The following is an 18,903-nucleotide window of genomic DNA, read 5'->3' on the forward strand; positions in this document are numbered from 1 at the left end:
CCAAACTTTTTAAACAATTTGTATTTTGTTATTTAAGGAAGTCGGCTGGAGGGTTGAGCTGTCAGTGTTGAGCCTCCATTGCTGGTGCATTCTTTTTTCAGTTCTTGCTTTCTTTTCTACGTTTATTTATTATTTTGTTATTTGAGAAGGCAAACAAGATGAAGAAGAAGATTGTAATTAAGACACCCATTTGTTAAGACACAAAATGACTAACCACCAAAAATTTATTTTTATTTATATATATTTGTTTGATGTGAGCAATGTAGTATAGGTGAATTCTGGGGTCCACTAGTAGCTAGTTAACAACAAAGGGAGCTGCTTCAACCTGACCTATGATGGGATAATCTCAACCGTTTGATTTGTCTATTTACATTTAATTTACAACTTGAATGGTTAATTTGCATGATAAATCATATTAAAAATAGTTTATTTGTATTTATATTTCTTTTATATTATGGCTTGCCCTTGTCTTAGGTGGAACTGATAATATTCTTACGTTAGAAGCAAGAAAGCATATGTTATTAATTATTATTTGATATAAATTTCTAAATATATAATGTGATATTTTTTGGAATAAGAAATATATCTATGTAGGGAAATTCTTATCTACCTCTATATGCAATTTCACAAGTTGAAGTGATTCTATAAAGGAATATCTCTTTCTTCATTTTTTTTCTTGCACTCTTTCTTTTCTTCCTTTCATGTAAAATTTTAGGTTTCCACGTTTCTTATCAAATTTGGACAAAGAATCATTGCAAGAAACAAAATTTCCCTAATAAGACTTCGTTTTTCTTGCCACCAATATTTTATATAAACCCAAAAAACTTTAAAGTAAGTCTGAGTTATACCAATATTTTAATATAAATTTATTATAAACTCTAAAATAAACAAAATCACATTATATATTTTTTATATTTAAAAAGAATATATGAATTTTAAATTATAAAAATACGAAAATTAATACAAGTGAAAGAAAATGAGGGTGTCAGTTAAGAGTGGAATTATTATTATTATTATTATTTGTCGAAGGTTAAGAGTGGAATTAATTAATGTGAAAGGGTGGGAGCTTACTGTTGCTATAATGATAAAGGAAAGGACAGCCAATAATTAAAAGGAGAGACTGTGAGGGAATAATGCAAGTGTTTGTTTAAGCCAAAGCTCAACAACACCAGGAATTATTTATGCGACTTCTTCTTTTATCAGTAGAACTGTGTATTTGAAACAAAAGAAAAAAAATCATAAGTTTTAATTTTAATAAAATTTTATATACTTTATTTCATAGAATTTATGAAGCTATGCATATTCTTTATAACACATTATTTTATAAAAATAATTATATTGACAAAAAAATATTTGATAAAAATAAATAATATAATTAAAAAGTAATTGGAAATGATATGTCATTCTGTAAGAGAAATAAAGTGGGGTAGTTTGCGTCTATGATTATCTATTTTAATGCTGAAATCAATAAGTTAATAAAAAAAGGTGAATAGTTTAAGTTTAAAAGAATGCGTAAAAATATTTTTAAAAATTTATGAATATTTTATTTTTATACTGTATGAAAATAAAGTTAATTAGCAATTTTTTAAAAAATTTAATTAATATTATCAGTAAATAAAAAATTCAGCGATTATAATTTTAATGATATATAATATTTTTTTAATAATAATTTAAATGTTATGAAAAATTCAATCAAATAAAAAAAAAGGTTTTTTGTCATTTTAAAAATTAATAATAATAATAATTAAATTTATTTTTTATAAGAGATATTTGTATAATTGAATATTGAGAGTTATTAAGGGTTTACTGTGTGATTCTATAATATGGTGGCGATATATAACATACTTAAAAGCGAATGTTTTATCTTATCTTATAAATAATATAAATGAGGTATTACTTTAAATTTTTTTCTATTTGTCTAGCCGTGGGAGATGTTGATTTGCTCATATAGGATATTTAAGGTGTTTCTATGCCCAGAATTATTCCTGCAATTTGTTTTATTATTATTATTATTATTATTATTATTATTATTATAAGCTTCACTTGTATCAAAAAAAAAATTATATATTTATTATTATAATTAAATAATTTATTATAATATTTTATTAAATTAATTTATACATATTATATATATATATTTAAAGTGTATAATTTTATTTTATTAATTTAGTCGGTTTATATAAGAATTTTGAATTTTATTAGACCATCTCCGACGCTAATTTTCAATTTAGCGCCGGAGATGATCCTCCAACGCAGCATTAAAATTCCGCCATTTTATTAGGCTATCTCTAACGCTACGCTAATTTTCAATTTAACACCGGAGGTGGCCCTCCAATGCAGCACCAAAATTCAGCGGGATTTTGGTGCTGCGCTACAGTGTCACGGCCGTAGCAACACCATTTTAGTTTTTTTTTTTTAATTTATATATATATTTTTTAATTTTTTTCATTCTCATAATTTATTATATTTTTAATTTATTTTATATTTTTATAATTATTAAAATTTAATTTAAATTAATATATTTTTAATTATAAATGGTATTTATAATAAATTAATTTATTTATAATATATTATATAAAAAAAGTAGAGTGACACATATATTATAATTGAACAATATATATTAATTTAAATTACAATCATCAATAATATATTAAATATTTAATATTTTAAAAGGTCAGAACCGAATCCAACAATATTATTGAGATATTGATCATATACATTAGATGCGGATGACGCTGGTGGTTGTTGACGTTGAGCCCTTTTATCTGATATTTGAATTTTTTCTTAACGAAATGTTTCACGTGCAATTGGCTTATATTTCAGATGATGATGAGTTTGCACTGGAAATATGAGCAGTTAATCAACAATTTCTTAAAAATAATATGGTCTTGCAGCAAATACAAGATCAATATCGAGTTTCTAGAGGTGACTCTGTTCCAGGTCATCTAATAATCAATCGAGATCGTGAAGCGGCTGATCGTAATTTATTTCTTGATTATTTTTTAGATAATACACGATTCAATGATGTAATGTTTCGTCGACGATATAAAATATCTCGAAATTTGTTTCTTCGTATTTTCGATACAATAAAAGCACATGATACATATTTCGAATAACAAAGAGATGCAGTAGGTAAAATTAAATTATCTACTCTTCAAAAAATCACAGCTGTGTTTCGAATGTTAGCGTATAGTTTGCCGGCGGATGCTACCGATGAATAATGAAAATTGGGGAGTCCACTGTAATTGAAAGTCTAAAGAGATTTTGTCGAGCCACCATTGAGGTATTTGGTAAGCAGTATCTGTGATCACCAACTGCCGAGGATGTTGCAAGGCTACTTTATATTAGTGAGCAACGTAGCTTTCCTGTAATGTTAGGTAGTCTCGATTGCATGCATTGAAAATGGAAAAATTGTCCTGCTGCATGGGCTGGCCAATATACAAGTCGTAATGGATCGCCAACAATTATTTTAGAAGCTGTAGCTGATTATGACCTTTAGATATGGTATGCATGTTTTGGAATGCCTGACTCTAATAACGATATTAATGTTTTGGAATCATCGCATTTATTTTCTAACCTCGCTAAAGGTATTGCTCCTCCCGCTCATTATGTTATTCAAGGAAAAGTATATAATACAGGTTATTATTTAACTAATGGTATATATCTGAAATGGTCAACTATAATTATGCAAACTATTCATGAATCACAAATAAGGAAAGAAGAAGTATTTTGCAATGAAACAAGAATCATGTCGAAAAGATATTGAACGTGCTTTCAGAGTGTTGCAGTCACGTTTTGCAATAGTTGCAGGGCCATAACGTTTTTGGAAAAAAGAAGTATTGCATGACATTTTAACTACATGTATTATCATGAATAATATGATAATCGATGATGAACGTGACCTTAGTGCACCTATTGAAAACGGTAAAGAATTTTTAGTTCCAACTGTTTAAATGGTTGTCGATGAAACTATCCAATTTGAACAATTTTTGACTCGACACAAAAAAATTAAGGATAAAGATACCCATTTTGCTAATTAATGTTTAAGTAATATTTTTTTATAATTAATATTTAATTAATGCATTTTTATAATTAATTATTTTTATTTATTTATAATATAATTAAATATTTGAATATTGAATGAAATTGTAAAATATATAAATATTTAGGATAAATATAAAAATTATATAAATTTTTTGAATAAAATATATAAATAAAATTAAAGTAGAATAAATAATATAATATTAAAAAACGAAAATAATATAAATAAAATATTTTTTTTGATATTAAAAATGATGCTAAAGGTTCAAAATAATATTATACTATTTTAATGTTTTATATTAAAATAATATAAAAAATAATACGTAGAGTTGGAGATAACCATAAATAAAAGTAGATATATTTAATCATAGAAATAGTTTTAACTTAAAAATAAATAATATTATCAGCAAGTAAATACATGGAATTTGATCTCATTATGGATTAATCATGATGGGGGAAATGATTTAATTCCCTATTCATTATAATTATAAACTAAAAGACAGATACCTATTTAATTGCCTTTGAAATTGTTAGAAACTTAGAATCACGAGAATAAGTCCCCAAACCGTCAAATCAATGGACAAAAAGAGTGGCCACATGAGGAACAGTTTTTTTTTTTTTTTAATTTACATTAATTAAGTAATATTCATATTTAAATTTCCTTCAAAAGAAATATTATTAGTAAAAAAATCAAAGTTTTAAAATATTTCAGTTTAATTGTATATTCCAACCAATGAAGTGGAGTTTCTGATTAATAAATAATTAAAAAATCCAACCGAATGATAAACTTATTATGAAGCAAAGTGAAATATATTGTCAATATATTAACAAAAAGAAAAGCAGAGAAAATAGGTGAAGCAGCGGAGGCAGGAGCAGAGACGAGAAACGTAATTTCCAAGAAAAAGAGAAGCAATGTCGTTGGAGAGGTAGAGGTAGAGGTGGGGTCGTCCTCACAGCTGTCCCTTTGTCCTCTTTCTACAACCTAAGATTGAGACAGCCTTAGAGTGGTCCCTTTTGGATTTTCTTTTTTTTTTTTTTCTGATAAAAAAAAAAAATACGTACAGAGAGAGAGAGAGAGGGGGGGAAGTGATACAATGTCTAGTCGTTTTCATCAACCCCACGCATGCGGACTTTCTTTTTCTCTATCGAGACTCATCTTTTTCTATTCCCCCCTTCGTGTCTTCTTTTTTTTCTTTTTTTTAAAAAAAAAATTATCCGCAGTCAATCAACGTATAATCATGTTAGCCACGTCGCTAATTAAAAAATTTTAAATTATATAATTAAAACAATCTTGTTCTAATTATCCATTTTACTATGCTTAAAAAAAATAATTTGGGAGAATAATTGGATAACAAAACACAGCAATCTCGTCGGTGCTGCGTCGGATCCACAGATCTTCACACACCTTCCACTTCAACTGCTTACAGGTCCACAGAGACGGACAAGAATTCAAATCTCGTTGATTGTGTTGGTTTTTGTTTTTTTATTTTATTTTAATGTATACCTTTAATCTTTTGATAAATAAACACTCGACTTCTACAATTGAATGCCAATGCAAAAAGATGCCGTATAACAACGAATGTCTCCAGTTTTTGAAATATGTTATTATAATCGAGCATCTAAAAAATTTTTAAGTAGTGGAAAATTGATATAATTCAGAACTTTAAATAAATACGAAATAAATATCTTTGTCCGAATTGATATTGGGACACAGGTATTTCCATGAGCATGGTCTAGATGAGGACTTCTTCAGAAGCTAAAAAACGAGGGCATGGAATAGAAGCAAAGAGGAAAAGGGTGAAAGGGAGGAGAAAGAGAAGAGTTGGAGGTTCTATTGGATCGCTGTTTTAGGGATCATCGAGCAGAGACTTTTTTGTTTTCCCTCATCCAAAGGACAAGAAAGGGCTTTTCTGTTTTAGGGATCAATGAAGGCTTTGCATGCATTGATGCGGGTAACTCCAAGAATGTCACCATTATGCCCGATGATCTGTATATTCCGAGGTGAGAAGCCGAGAGTTCCGCCACATCACTTTCTAGAGCTGTGTGATTTTTTTCGGTGTTGGAGAAACTGAGGCTTGTGTAGATCTCTTTGCTTCTAGGATCTTTATCCTTCTTTACAGGCATTCTCAGGCAGGTCACTATTTTTTCCAAATCCAGTTATTATAGAGGAATCTCTGGCCGCGGCAGACAAGTTGTGTGACTGCCTCTTGTTATTCTGTATTAGGGATTCCCAGGATAGGAGATGGGTTTGATTTTCTAAATTGGTTTGAGTTAATTCTAGAGAGGGTTTGATTCTATACTCTGAACTGAGATTTTTAAATGATCAGTTAACAGTTAGTTTCCTTGGATCTATCCATACATCTTTACCCGTTTTGAGCTTTCATGCAAACTTAGGTAAAAAAAAGAAAAACACAACAAAATTAGAAGCAGACGAATTTTCTAGGGAAGATGAGAGAACTCTCACACAACAGATAAACACAACAAAAACTTGAAATTTGATTTGAATCACGTAAAAATAAAAAAACTCATGTCACAAAGCGCTTTTTTAAAAAACGACAAGATGTTTACGCCTTGGACTTTGCAGCGTTCAACTCACAGCATTACAATTGGATGATAGATAAATCAAGGCTTCCGGCCACCTACCGAGTCAAAATCATCTTTTAGCCCATAGCATCCGGATTTTGCAAGTCAATGTTGCCGAAAGGTTTCGAGATGAGGTCCCATGGACCCTCGATGCGGACATGATTAGGTATCACTCACGTGCAACACCACTTTGAAACTTCTTCCGTTCACAACTTTTCAAGCGTGCCCTGCCCTTCCACCCGATAATTCTCACCCAAATGTAATAAATTTGCATGGATAAGCTTTATAGAACAAGACCAGGACCAGGAACAGGCCCTATATGGTCTATGGACCTTCTACTGGTCCTAACCATGCCACTTCCATTGACAATTCATCATTGCTCCACTTTTTTCTAATGCAGCAAACAGAGGGACCTTTATCCGTCTACCCTATATTATTCCAACAAAATAAAGCGGCTTGCATGGATGGGAGGAAATGAGATGGAAAGAGAAACATAGTCACTAGTCTACCAATATTGATACTATATACTTTTTGCAATCAAAAACTTTATCAGTGTCATGTCATGGACAATGCAGCCAAATACAAAACATTTACAATGCAGACTTCCAAGTTGCCCTAAAGCAAAACTCACATCACGATACACTTATCCTTTGATTTTGCTTCAGGCTTGGAAGATGAAGATGGATACTTCCCACTCGTTCTAGGCACCTGCAAAATTCATTTCTTGTCAAAGATGTTATTTTTTCCCTTTCTTTTGTTAACAATGATGCTCTGCCACACTGCAAAAGCTGGCAGAAGTTAAGCTTAAGACATACATAAATGTCATTCCTAGAGGAAAAGATGTACCGCTAGTTCGGCATAATCTATAATGTAAGAAAAAAAATTCAAATGAATTCTTCTAAAATCATGAGGGATTTCTACTCTTTTTTTTTTTAATGAAAATTTTTTAAGTTCAAAAGAATTGAATCTTCTCATTCCAAATTCAAAAATTGTTTGGAAATAAATCAATTGAATTGAATTCTTGCGGAATATGAAAAAAAATTCAAATGAATTCTTCTAAAATCATGCAGGATTTTTACTCTTTTTTTTTTAATGAAAATTTTTTAAGTTCAAAAGAATTGAATCTTCTCATTCCAAATTCAAAAATTGTTTGAAAATAAATCATTTGAATTGAATTCTTGCGGAACTCTTTGATTCCAAATGCAGGAGTAAGATTCTCAAATTTCAATTCAAATCTGTTTCCCCCGTAGAAAATCTACTTGATGAGCAACAAAAGATGTGAAAATTTTGCACCTCAATCAAGTGTGCAGGCACAGTGCTTGCTGCAAATATAAAGCATCTTTGAATTATTTATCCGTTACTTTAGAGTTATTCATTGGCTATGTCCCTTCAAATTAACACGTGTTATACTTTAAACCTCTTTCAATGTATCATCATAATGTGATAAATACATTTTATAAAAATGCCACGTTTTTTTCCCCCCTTTGCTTTCCAAGAAATTGGAAGGCACAAGTTAAGTTGACCTATAGATCTAATATCAAATGAATAATTAAATAGCAGCAGGAATATTCAACATCCAAGAGTAACACTTTTAACAGCCTACCTGGGGACCTGTAATCAGTCTTGAACTGCCATCAACAGAATGTTGCTGCACATTATGGCGTTGTGGTTGCTGCTGCTGCTGCTGCTGCTCAAACTCCTGCTGTTGCAAAGCTATTGCAAGTTGCAGATCAGAACTGCCACAACAATGGATTTACGAATGAAATTCTTGACTGTAATTTGAGGTAAACTATGATGTGCAAGGTGAAGAAATTTAAAAAAGTTACCAGTAGAGAGTTAGACATTAGTAATAGTCCCCTACAGTACATGATTTCACAATAAAGATTAAATCTATGAATGAGTGAAAGGATAGAACAATTACTTTTCCAAACCAGCTTGTGCAGTATCAATGCTGGCAATGTAGTCCTGAGAAATAATTAATTCAAGACGAGTTTTAATTAAAAGTAAAGAGAATACTGAAAACACAAAACATATTCAGGCCAACATGAAATACATACAGCAGTACTGGCCACGGCATTGTGCTCATCCCATGTATCATTTGCATGACTTTCCACCTTGAATTCCTTGAAGTTGCCAGTCATGAACAATGTATCCCCATTGACCTGAACAGAATGGAAGGTCAAGATTAGGAAACCGAACTTCACAAGCTATCCCTAGGAAAAAACCATTTAACAGGTAATCACAATGAAGTGTTCAACATGCAAAGATCTGAAATTTCAATCCTGATTCTCATTTTAATTTTCTATTTGGAAGTCACAGAGGTGGGAGAGAGAAAAGGCATTTTATTCTTGGCCATCTGAAAGTTAATCCTAAATAAAAAAAGAAAAAAAGAGGGAATTAATGCGATTATAAAAAAAAAAAAAAAAAAAAAACCTATCAATATACTGCCACTAATGACACACCACAATTATCTGTATATAAAACCACAAAGAAGAGTATAATTTCTTAGCTTTCAATAAAATGCTGGTTCTTAAGCATAATATTTAACCAAATTGCAGACAGATTTATTCATATGACCATCAACAATAACAGCCAAAATATTAATTTTTCTATTTTTTTTTTAGTGTACTTGCACAAATTTCACTATGACTGAAATCAGAAACCAACAAGAAAGGCATGTCCCTCGAGAAGAAGTTAATCTAACAGAAGTTTTACCTCATTTAGTTTCTCCCACACCAAATCAGGCTGGTTTAAGTAACCTTGGTCTGTAGCTAAAAGATAAAGTTCACCATCATACTGCAAAAGAAATGAATAAATTTATTGTATAACCGAAGTTCAGAAGAGAGGGAGAGAGAGAGAGACTAAACTAGACTGACTTGTTATTTTTGTCAAACTGGAAATGCACAAGAAAAATGGTGGGAAAATCAGTACCGCAATATTGACAGCTGTATGCAAATGTACACCCCTAGCTCATAACTAACCTTAAACATGGTGCCGAAGTGATTGTTACGGAAAAAAACACATAGTTCACGTTCTTTGAGCCCATCTTGTAAACAAAAAAGACTGAAAAAGAGAAATTCAAGAGCATTATGTATGTATCCAGCACAAAAGAGAACCAACTAGGCAAAGCAACTCGCTACACCCAACAAAAAAGAGGGGAACAATAGAAATCCAAAAAAAAAAAAAGGAGTTTAGATGGCCAATTAACAGGTCAACATACCCATAAAAGGTCAGCTGACTAGCATTGCTCTTCAAGAAGTTCCTTATCAGCTCCCCTAATGTGATTCATGAACAATGACCGAAAAAAAAAATATTCCACATCAAATGCTATATTTACTGAGTTAAAATGGATGCACTTGACGTGCAACAAGTGTATGACAGATATTGAAAGCAGACTTACCTTCTTGTGGTGTGATTTCATCATTTGAACTCACAGTTTTATCAGCCTGCTCTGCAAGAATCACCTCACCTTCATACATAGGCTCTCGGTCTTCAAAAACTGCAGTTCCTGCATCTAAAATGCATTCTTCTCCTTCATAAATGGGCTCACTACCATCAATACTTGAAGTAAATGCTTCGGGTACATCTACATTCTGTATTCTGCCACTAGAGGAATCCGAATCCAGATTTGGTGTAGATAACCCTGATACTTCTGCTCTATCATGCCCGTCAGAAACATCTGCAGGTTCATGAACATCAGTTATGGAAGCTGATTGATTCTCAACCACTTCCCCTCTTCGAGAAATATCCATGCATTCTTCATCAATAGATACAATATTTTTCCCACCAGACAAGGATGGTGCACCTGAAATCTGGACTGATGTCTCAACACTACAATTCTCAATTAAAGCATTAGAAGAACCAGGGCCTCTGGATTCTTTATTAGTTGACTGATCAGCCGGGTTAATCTGATCAGCCTTTGATGAAGAACACAACAATTCCCTTGGAAGAGTTTCTGAAGGGTACCTCTGATCAATCTTCGGGGCAGCACATGCCATTTCCCCTGGAAGAATTCTGGGATATATGAGATCATTCTGATCATTGCTCAAGATTCCATGACCATTATCAATGCCAACATGCCCCTCTGACATATCCACAGAATTTCCAGGCAAAGCCCCCTTTGCACATGTATGTTCATCTGAACCAGTAGGCAGAACACCTTCACTAACATCAGCTACAAGAGCATCACCCATGGAAGTGGGAAATTCATATTCTGACAATTTTAAGACCCTCAATAGCTCTGCTTCTTCTTCTAGGTCCCCTTTCCTTAATATCTGGTGATCAGGGACAGAACGCGGAGAATCATCAAAAGATCTAGCTTTAGAAAGACAAGGAGAAGGAACACCCAGAGTTGCAGTGGTTGCAGCAGCAAAATCAACAGAATCTTCCTCAGGGTTATTCTTACTTTCACATTCCATCTTTCGTGTTTCCAGGGCAACAAGCTGTCCCATAAGAGCATTATAGGACTTTGCCCCAATAGCATTTGCAGTATCATAATCCTAGTACACATGCATAAATGAAATAGATCATCTAGGTTAGTAGGTGCTAAAATCCAAGTCAAGTAATAAAAGAGTGCATTACTTCTGATGTAAATCAGGACAGAAAGAGACTAGGGAAGGTAATTAGTGGGCACCATACCCTGATAGTGACAGTTCCAACTAAGAATTTCCAAATAGACTTCACAGTTTTCTATTTTGTCATGTGTCAGAATTCCCAAACAACTGTTTAAATCAGGCAACATGATAATACAATATAGACAACACAAATGCCCATCCAAATTTTGCAAAAAGTATAAAATGTATATTATTTGGCAATGCTCAATTTTTGCAGACAAATAAAATAATTGGTGAGATCTCTCCAAAATGGAGAGAGATAATTTTTTTAAGAAAAAGAAAGAAAATGACAACCATCTAATCCAAAGGCACCTGAGTGAAACATTACTGCCACAGTGTTGCCATAAAAAGTGGCTTCCAATGAGTCCAGACTCCAGAGGCAACTGACAGAAATCCCACTGCCAAAAATCACACGTAAAAAACCATAACTATGCACTAATGCAGATGCTATTTGGAAAATCCTTAGTTGCAATTGCAACTATCAATATCAGGTGTGTTGACTCTGGAGTCTGGACTAGATGGATGCCATTAGTAGCCAAAATTGTGCCGAACCTCACTATTATCAAAATTTTGGATTGATGTAGCCTCCTTGAAGTTCATTTCTTATGCAATAAAGCTTTTCATGATTTCATCTGGCATAATCTACCTTGAATGAATTAATCAGATAGGAAAAGCTTAACTTTTAAAGGGGAAGGAAAACCAAGTTCTGTGGCACTGCAGACATGCTCTTAAGTCTTAACCAAGCCTGTAAGTAAGCAAATGGAAAACCAAGCCTAAACCTTATAGCTGTACTTTGAGACATTAAAGATTAAGCACCAATGACATCAGATCAAGAAGAGAACACAATGCAAAACTAACATTAATAACCAACAAATCTACACATCCATTCCATTTAATGCAATAAGTATTAAACCCTTGCTTCCTCAAAATTACTTCTGTGAAGTAACTAAAAGTTTTAATTGAAAGAAAGAGCTCACAAAATTCAGTTGTGAGAAACTTTGATACTCCAACTCCTCATTTTTTCCGTGTTGACATGATACTTCATGGAATATGATATGAAATATGTGTTTGACACATATTTGTGCACTCGGATACTTAGAGTGATATATTCATGCATAGTTAAGAGAGAATTCTTTCCTCTCAAGATGAAGAGCATGTATTTAGATAAAAATAGTTATTTGATTGTATTTTGGATGACGTATTTGATTGTATTTGACAATCTACTATAACTATTACTAAATAACTTTATATTTATTTTTATTCTAGTTTATTTTAGAAAAAAATTACTATTTAGTCTATGTGGTATAGAAAAATTCATTAATTAATCCATCGATTTTGAAAAATGCATTAAAACGTCTATGACGTTTTAAAAAGTCTACTAGTTAGTCCCTCCATTAATTTTTCCGTTAATCATTTTACTATTTAATCTCTATGATTTTGAAAAACTTATTAAGTGGTCTTTCATATTTCTAAAAGGTTTACTAATTATCCCTCCCTATCAGAGGCATTTTAGAATTTTTTACAATATTTACCGGCTAAAACTAACGGAAAGACTAACTAGTAGACTTTTTAAAATGTCAAAAACGTTTTAATACATTTTTCAAAACCGATGGATGAACCAGTGAGTTTCTCCATATCATTGTTGAATCCCACATCGGTTGTGAAAAGGGGGTAATGTGCCCCTTATATGGGTTATAGGCAATCCTCCTCCTTGAGCTAGCTTTTGGAATGAGTTAGGCCTGGCCCAAATTTAACATGGTATCAGAGCCTCCCCATCTGATGTTGGGCGCCCCATACATGTGCCACGCACCAGTAAAAATTCTGGGCGTGAGGGGGTGTGTTGAATCCCACATCGGTTGTGGAAAGGGGTAATGTACCCCTTATATGGGCCATAGGCAATCCTCCTTCTTAAGCTAGCTTTTGGGGTGAGTTAGACCTGACCCAAATTTAACAGGAACTAAGTAGTAATTCTCCCTTTATTTTATATAACATATTTAAGCACCCGTGTCTACACTTAGATCCATATCCCCCTATTTTCTATTTAAAATGTTAACAAGTCAAATATAGGGATACACACCCATTTCTGACATCCATATCCGAGTCCAAGTAACATAGGTGAAAAATTAGAAATAATCTATAAACCAATATGGACACTAAAATTGCAAGTGCTTGATATTTCATGAGAATCATTTTATCTTCTCTTTTTTCAAGTGATTAATCTGCAATTTGTAAGAAAAAAGCTGTGGTGTCTTTGGTAAGTCTTCAAATGCAAGAATCAATAGGGCACAATTTGATTGTTTGCATTTTCAATAATAAGATATCACTTCAAAGTGTTGCAATTTTTGTACAAATTCAAATCATTTGGTACAATTATAAGACATTAAATTATCATGTGTCAAATTAATACAGGATCAACTACGCACTAATGGGGCTAAAAGGACACAGAGCTGGAATCTAACTAAACTAATGCAAAATTACATTTAGGTCTCGAAAGAGCATACCTGAGGATCAACTATCCAACCATGATATAAAGGGATGTCGAGCAAATCAAATATGGCACATTCTGGTGTGAACTCGAAATCATCTATCCTGCACATATCATGCACATATTTGTTAAAGGTAAGAAACAAGCACTAGCACGTGTGCACAAACACAGATGAAGGGAGAGTACTACCTCCTAAACTTTATATTTACATCAATTCCTGTTGTAAGACGAGGAAGTAAATCAATAGCATCTGCAATATTCTGCTGCTGGTTTTCAACATAGCCTGCATCTTTATTCTGCATAACAGTAACAGCTGAGAAATTAACCATACCAACAGAGATAGAATTTCTTGATGCAGCCAAGAAGGAACATTGCAGGATATTACATTTACATTACTGTTGGAATCAATCAAGCGTTCTGCAACAAGTGATAATAGTTTCTCTTGTGAGACTTCTGATATATCTGGGCTCAAATTTAGATTGTTCCTCAACAGAAGAACATTACCTGTAAATAAATAAGATACCACATCATTTTGCCAGTATCAATCTTTAACTAGTATACAAGATATTGTACACTTCACAAGAAAAATCCATTTGAATATTTCACTCTTCATAATTTGAAACTTAATAGAACATTAATTAAAAGAACCAAAAGTAAAATCCCAATTTACAGAGCATGATATAACCATTTGCTCCAGTTAGTATTATTTGCATCTCCAAATACCAAAGAAAGCATTCAACATCAGATTCAAAAGTCACTTTCTTTTCACTTCACTTAGTTCTTTTCAACAGCCAAAAAGACTTTAAAAATTAACAACCAAGTGAAAGAAAAATAGAGAAGACTAAAATGAAATAAGAACTCAGTCTGAAAAATAAACAAATATCAACTTGAAGCACAATATTTCCATTTCAAATGTAATCTTAACTTTATGCATCATTTTGTGGAAAAATAACCCTTATTTTACATGTTCAGTGAAGGTACAGTAATTAAAGCTGCTATCAGTACAGAGCTTAGTTAAGTAGTCCAAACCTAAGGGGAACTAATCTAACATAATGAGAAAAGTTATCAGCACAAAACCTAGCAGGAAAGTAACACAATTGTTTGGCTTTGTTGAAGTGGATTGCCTATAATTTAGTATAATCCTTAATTCTAGTGTTTGACTACTCAAATGCTAAATGCCACTCGGCTTCATAGCATCTAGCTTTCTTGGTATCTCATAAACAGCTAATATCCCATGAGAACTTACTGCAACTCTGCCAAGCAATCACTTGAGAAATTCAAGATGAGACAGTAACATCCAGATGATAGAGAGACAAAATCAATGATCTATAAACAGACACCATAAAACACAATCCTATGACTATCTTACTTTTTTCCTTTTTCTCCAGAGTATTCCTATTTCCTACAACCTTAATTGAACTTCCTCTTTTCTTCCATTCCATTTCATGTGCAAGAGACACTGACTTAACAAAATATTTTCCTCTGACTTCTCCAAAATGATATTTGAAAATAAAATCTTTTAATTTCAAACCCTAACAATAAAAATGGGGAAGGGAATAATAAAATTACCACTTCTTTCAAATATACATTATTAGTGAGTAAGCACCATGAACTTTAGCTATATCTAACTGATTAATTTGCATAGATTTCCTAAATCACTGTAAACGAAAATTTCCACTTCCTTAGGGACAAAATTTCCATCTCCACGATAACAAATTAATCCCCTATTTGGCTACTGACAGAATCACATAGACGCGCAAAAAAGAGTATCTATAAACGTACAGAGTCTTAACCATTCGATTATTTGAGTTAATCCGCACAATTACATATTATAAACAGCATTCGGTACTTTAACGGAATCGAAACCAAGGCAACACTTGGCCTAAACCTAGCACTAAAATCTCACTTCATTCAGAGTTAGAGAAATGAGAAACCCTAGGGAGGGAGCAAGTGAGAGATAATTACAGATAGCGAGGAGAGGGCAAGGTCCATTGTCGTTTTGGAGAACGATAGGAGTAGTGCGGCCCAGGAACTGTATTGTCTTCGTTCTGTGGACGCACTCCTTCTCTTTCACCGTTACTTGTTGATTCTGTTCTTGTCTTTGTTCTTCGCTCACCGAAGAAGTGGAAGCCATTTCCATGGAAATTTGATCCTGCGGTGTTGAAAAAGCGGCTAGTTTAATCTATCCAGAGATAGCGAGAGCAAGAGAAAAGAGAGGAGAAAATTTTGGATAGGATGCAAAGAACGAGATTTATAAAATCCGACGCACAGAGATATAGATGGAAATGGAAATGGAGAGGATTATGAGAGGCTTGTTTTCTGTTTTCCTTTTCTCCCCCTTTGTCGACGGTGTCACCAACGCTGTTTGCTTTGAGCTACTGTTGAAATTACCATTTAGTGGTTAATAATACATTTTAATCATATTTTATCCGTTATTAAGTAAGGATCACGATAATTTTTTTAGCAATATAATTTTAAAATGAATTTAAATTTAAAAATTAACTTTTGGTGGTTTATAAAACTTAAAAAAAAAATTAATGAAAAATACATTTTCTCATTAAATAATTTTTTTAATTAAAATAAATAATTTATTTATTTTATTATATCGTAATACAATTTATTTTTTATAAACAAATGAAACCTAACTATTATTATGAATTTGATTCAGTTTTATTTTTATATGTTTATTTCTATATGTTTAGTATATATTATCAAGTATGTTTATATAAATAACTAAATATAAAAATATAGTATTTATGAATTTTATATGTATTTTAATTTAAAAATAGAATAATAAGAATTATTAAAACTATATACTAAAAATTATTAATTAAAAATCGAAAAATTAATAGATTTATATATTATTCTAATGATAATGATTGGGCTGTGGTGTATTTAAGTAATTTTTAATAATTATTAATTATATTCTTTATAATTTTAAGCTCCATTTTAAAAAATAATTTATATTTAAAAAATATTTTTTAATAAAATAATTTATTTTTTATTCATTTAATTTAATTTAAAAATAAAATATATTAATAAATTTACATAAAATTTTTAAAATATAAAAAAAATATTTTGGGATTTAAATTTAAATATTATGATTTTCACCCATAACTTGTCCATTACCATACTTATTAATAAGTTAAAACTAATTAATTTTTTATTTTTATAATATAATATTCCTTTCACCCTCTTTGTTAAAATAATTTTTGTTGACTTCTCTGTATTTGCTTCTATATCTTCCATTTTATGCATATGTCCATGTTTTATGACCCTTCTCATTATGATTTGCAATTTAATTAAAATTGATGTTTTTCAGACAAATTTTCGGTTTTAATTAATCTCAAAAAATTAGAAATGAAAACTCAAAACATAAATAACGAACTATTCAAATTTATCTTTGTATTTATTAGAAAATTTCAATTTAGTTTATTTTTTAATTTTGTTTATCTAAATTATTCCAAAAATGTAATCATTTTTTTTAGATTCGTGCATATATATACACACTAAAATATTTATTAATTTATTAACTTGCATCGGGAATTAACAAGTTCTTTTTTTCAATTTAATATAAAAATACAAAAAGTGGATGTTTTAGATTAAATTAATATCAGTTAAAATTGCTGGACTAATTTGAAAAAAAAAAAATCAAAATGGACTAAATTAAATTCTAGTAATAAATATAACAGTGAAATTGACTTTCAATCCAGACATAAAGTATGAAAAATATATGTATATAATTGAGATCTAACTCTATCATAAATAATCTTTTAAAAAAATTACAAAAGACATTTCAATAAATTTTGAAAAATTAAAACAGAAACTACGTTGCAACTCCAAACATATCCGCTTTTTATTTGATATAAAAAATATTTAATAATTTTTTTGTTAATTATTATATATAATTTTATTTTTTTTAAATAGATGAAGTGGGATGTAATTATTATTTAAACTTAATTTTATTTTATTATGCTGAATTGAATACAATTTTGATACGGACAGTTTTTTTTTAATTTATTAATTCTCTATAATTATTTTAATTAAAGAACTTTCATACTAACTGTAATCGTAATTTTTAAATTTATTCTTTATTTTATTAAAATTAATTTAATTTATTTTGTAATTTCATACCTGTAACGATTCAAAAATCGGACCGCTACCGGCGCTAGGATCCAGATCGGCATAAGGCCGTCGGGATCCGTAGCAAGCCTACTATGCATTCTGAACAACCGGTATAATCCCCAAACATGAATAAACATTTCCATAAAACATTTAAAACTTTACCTTTAACCAGCTTGACCTGTGTATGCACTATGACTGAACTCATAGAACCCCTAGGGTCAGCATACTCTATGTCAAACTCGGTCCAATACATACATCAACATAAAAATAAAACTCATGTACAAAGGGATTATCCAACTCGGGCCAAGCACAATACTATAACTCTGAACAAATTACATAATATCATTTTGTAAAACAACTCTTTTACATCATTACATAAACTTACATTACATCATGTCCACTACTATTCTATTACACATCAAAACCATAGCCATAGCCTGGTGACTTCCTGAACTATCTCTGACCCTGCAAACCTGAGGTTAGGGGAGAGGGGTGAGCTATAAAGCCCAGTGAGCAGAAACCACACTAGCAGAACAGTTCATTTACAAGTATGTCATCATGGAATGCATCACATCACAAACATATCACATCAAGGATGAACTTGTCACCATTAGCCCTTTACATATCAAAATATGTCCACTATACCAGGGGCGATGAGGCCACACCTAGTATTCGCTTGCATAACTCATATCATAACATGTCCAACTATGCCAGGGGCGATTAGGCCACACCTGGTCTTTCCTTACATATACATGATGCCAGGGGCGATTAGGCCACACCTGGGCTTTCTATATCATACCATGTCATCTCATATCATATTATCTCATCTCATACTGAGGGCTAAGGATCATCCAATATCCATCCACATCAACAACATATTATGCAATGCATCATATTCGTGGATTCTAATGCAAAACAACCTAATACATATCATGGCATTTCATGATGCATGGATCATGCTCTAAAAACATTAAATTTCTTAATTTAAAGCATTAGGTTTAGTTCCACTCACCTCTGACTAGCTCTGGGCCGACTCTGAAACGGCTGACACTGCTA

The 18,903-nt window shown here is 31.5% G+C and overlaps 1 protein-coding gene across 2 annotated transcripts; it reads right to left on the reverse strand.

Annotated features, from left to right (window-relative positions):
• Positions 1–7,125: 7,125 nt before the first annotated feature.
• Positions 7,126–16,107, reverse strand: LOC110609265 (ubiquitin carboxyl-terminal hydrolase MINDY-1). 2 transcript variants are annotated; one of them, XM_043953932.1, is made up of 13 exons: positions 15,992–16,107; positions 15,688–15,874; positions 14,108–14,226; positions 13,912–14,018; positions 13,739–13,826; positions 10,025–11,123; positions 9,845–9,899; positions 9,606–9,687; positions 9,340–9,420; positions 8,682–8,786; positions 8,546–8,589; positions 8,228–8,360; positions 7,126–7,332 (listed from the first exon to the last, which is right to left on the reverse strand). In XM_043953932.1, the coding sequence occupies exons 2-13, from the start codon at positions 15,860–15,862 to the stop codon at positions 7,252–7,254; spliced, it is 2,169 nt and encodes a 722-aa protein (XP_043809867.1). In that variant the 5' UTR covers positions 15,863–15,874; positions 15,992–16,107; the 3' UTR covers positions 7,126–7,251. The 2 variants fall into 2 exon arrangements, with proteins under 2 accessions (XP_043809867.1, XP_021604414.2); XM_021748722.2 differs by having other exon boundaries at positions 14,114–14,226; positions 15,688–16,088.
• Positions 16,108–18,903: the final 2,796 nt, after the last annotated feature.

Source organism: Manihot esculenta, chromosome 2 (genome assembly GCF_001659605.2).
Source record: "Manihot esculenta cultivar AM560-2 chromosome 2, M.esculenta_v8, whole genome shotgun sequence".
Classification (NCBI taxonomy): domain Eukaryota; kingdom Viridiplantae; phylum Streptophyta; class Magnoliopsida; order Malpighiales; family Euphorbiaceae; genus Manihot; species Manihot esculenta.

What these genes read in the sequence shown, in the direction of transcription:
- LOC110609265 (XM_043953932.1), bottom strand. Translation starts at nt 15,862, where the DNA reads ATGGAAATGGCTTCCACTTCTTCGGTGAGCGAAGAACAAAGACAAGAA. An exon ending in TGTGGGAGAAACTAAATGAG is followed by an intron (nt 8,787 to 9,339) that starts GTAAAACTTCTG and finishes CATTCTGTTCAG; the next exon opens with GTCAATGGGGATACATTGTT. An exon ending in ATGCCGTGGCCAGTACTGCT is followed by an intron (nt 8,590 to 8,681) that starts GTATGTATTTCA and finishes ATTATTTCTCAG; the next exon opens with GACTACATTGCCAGCATTGA.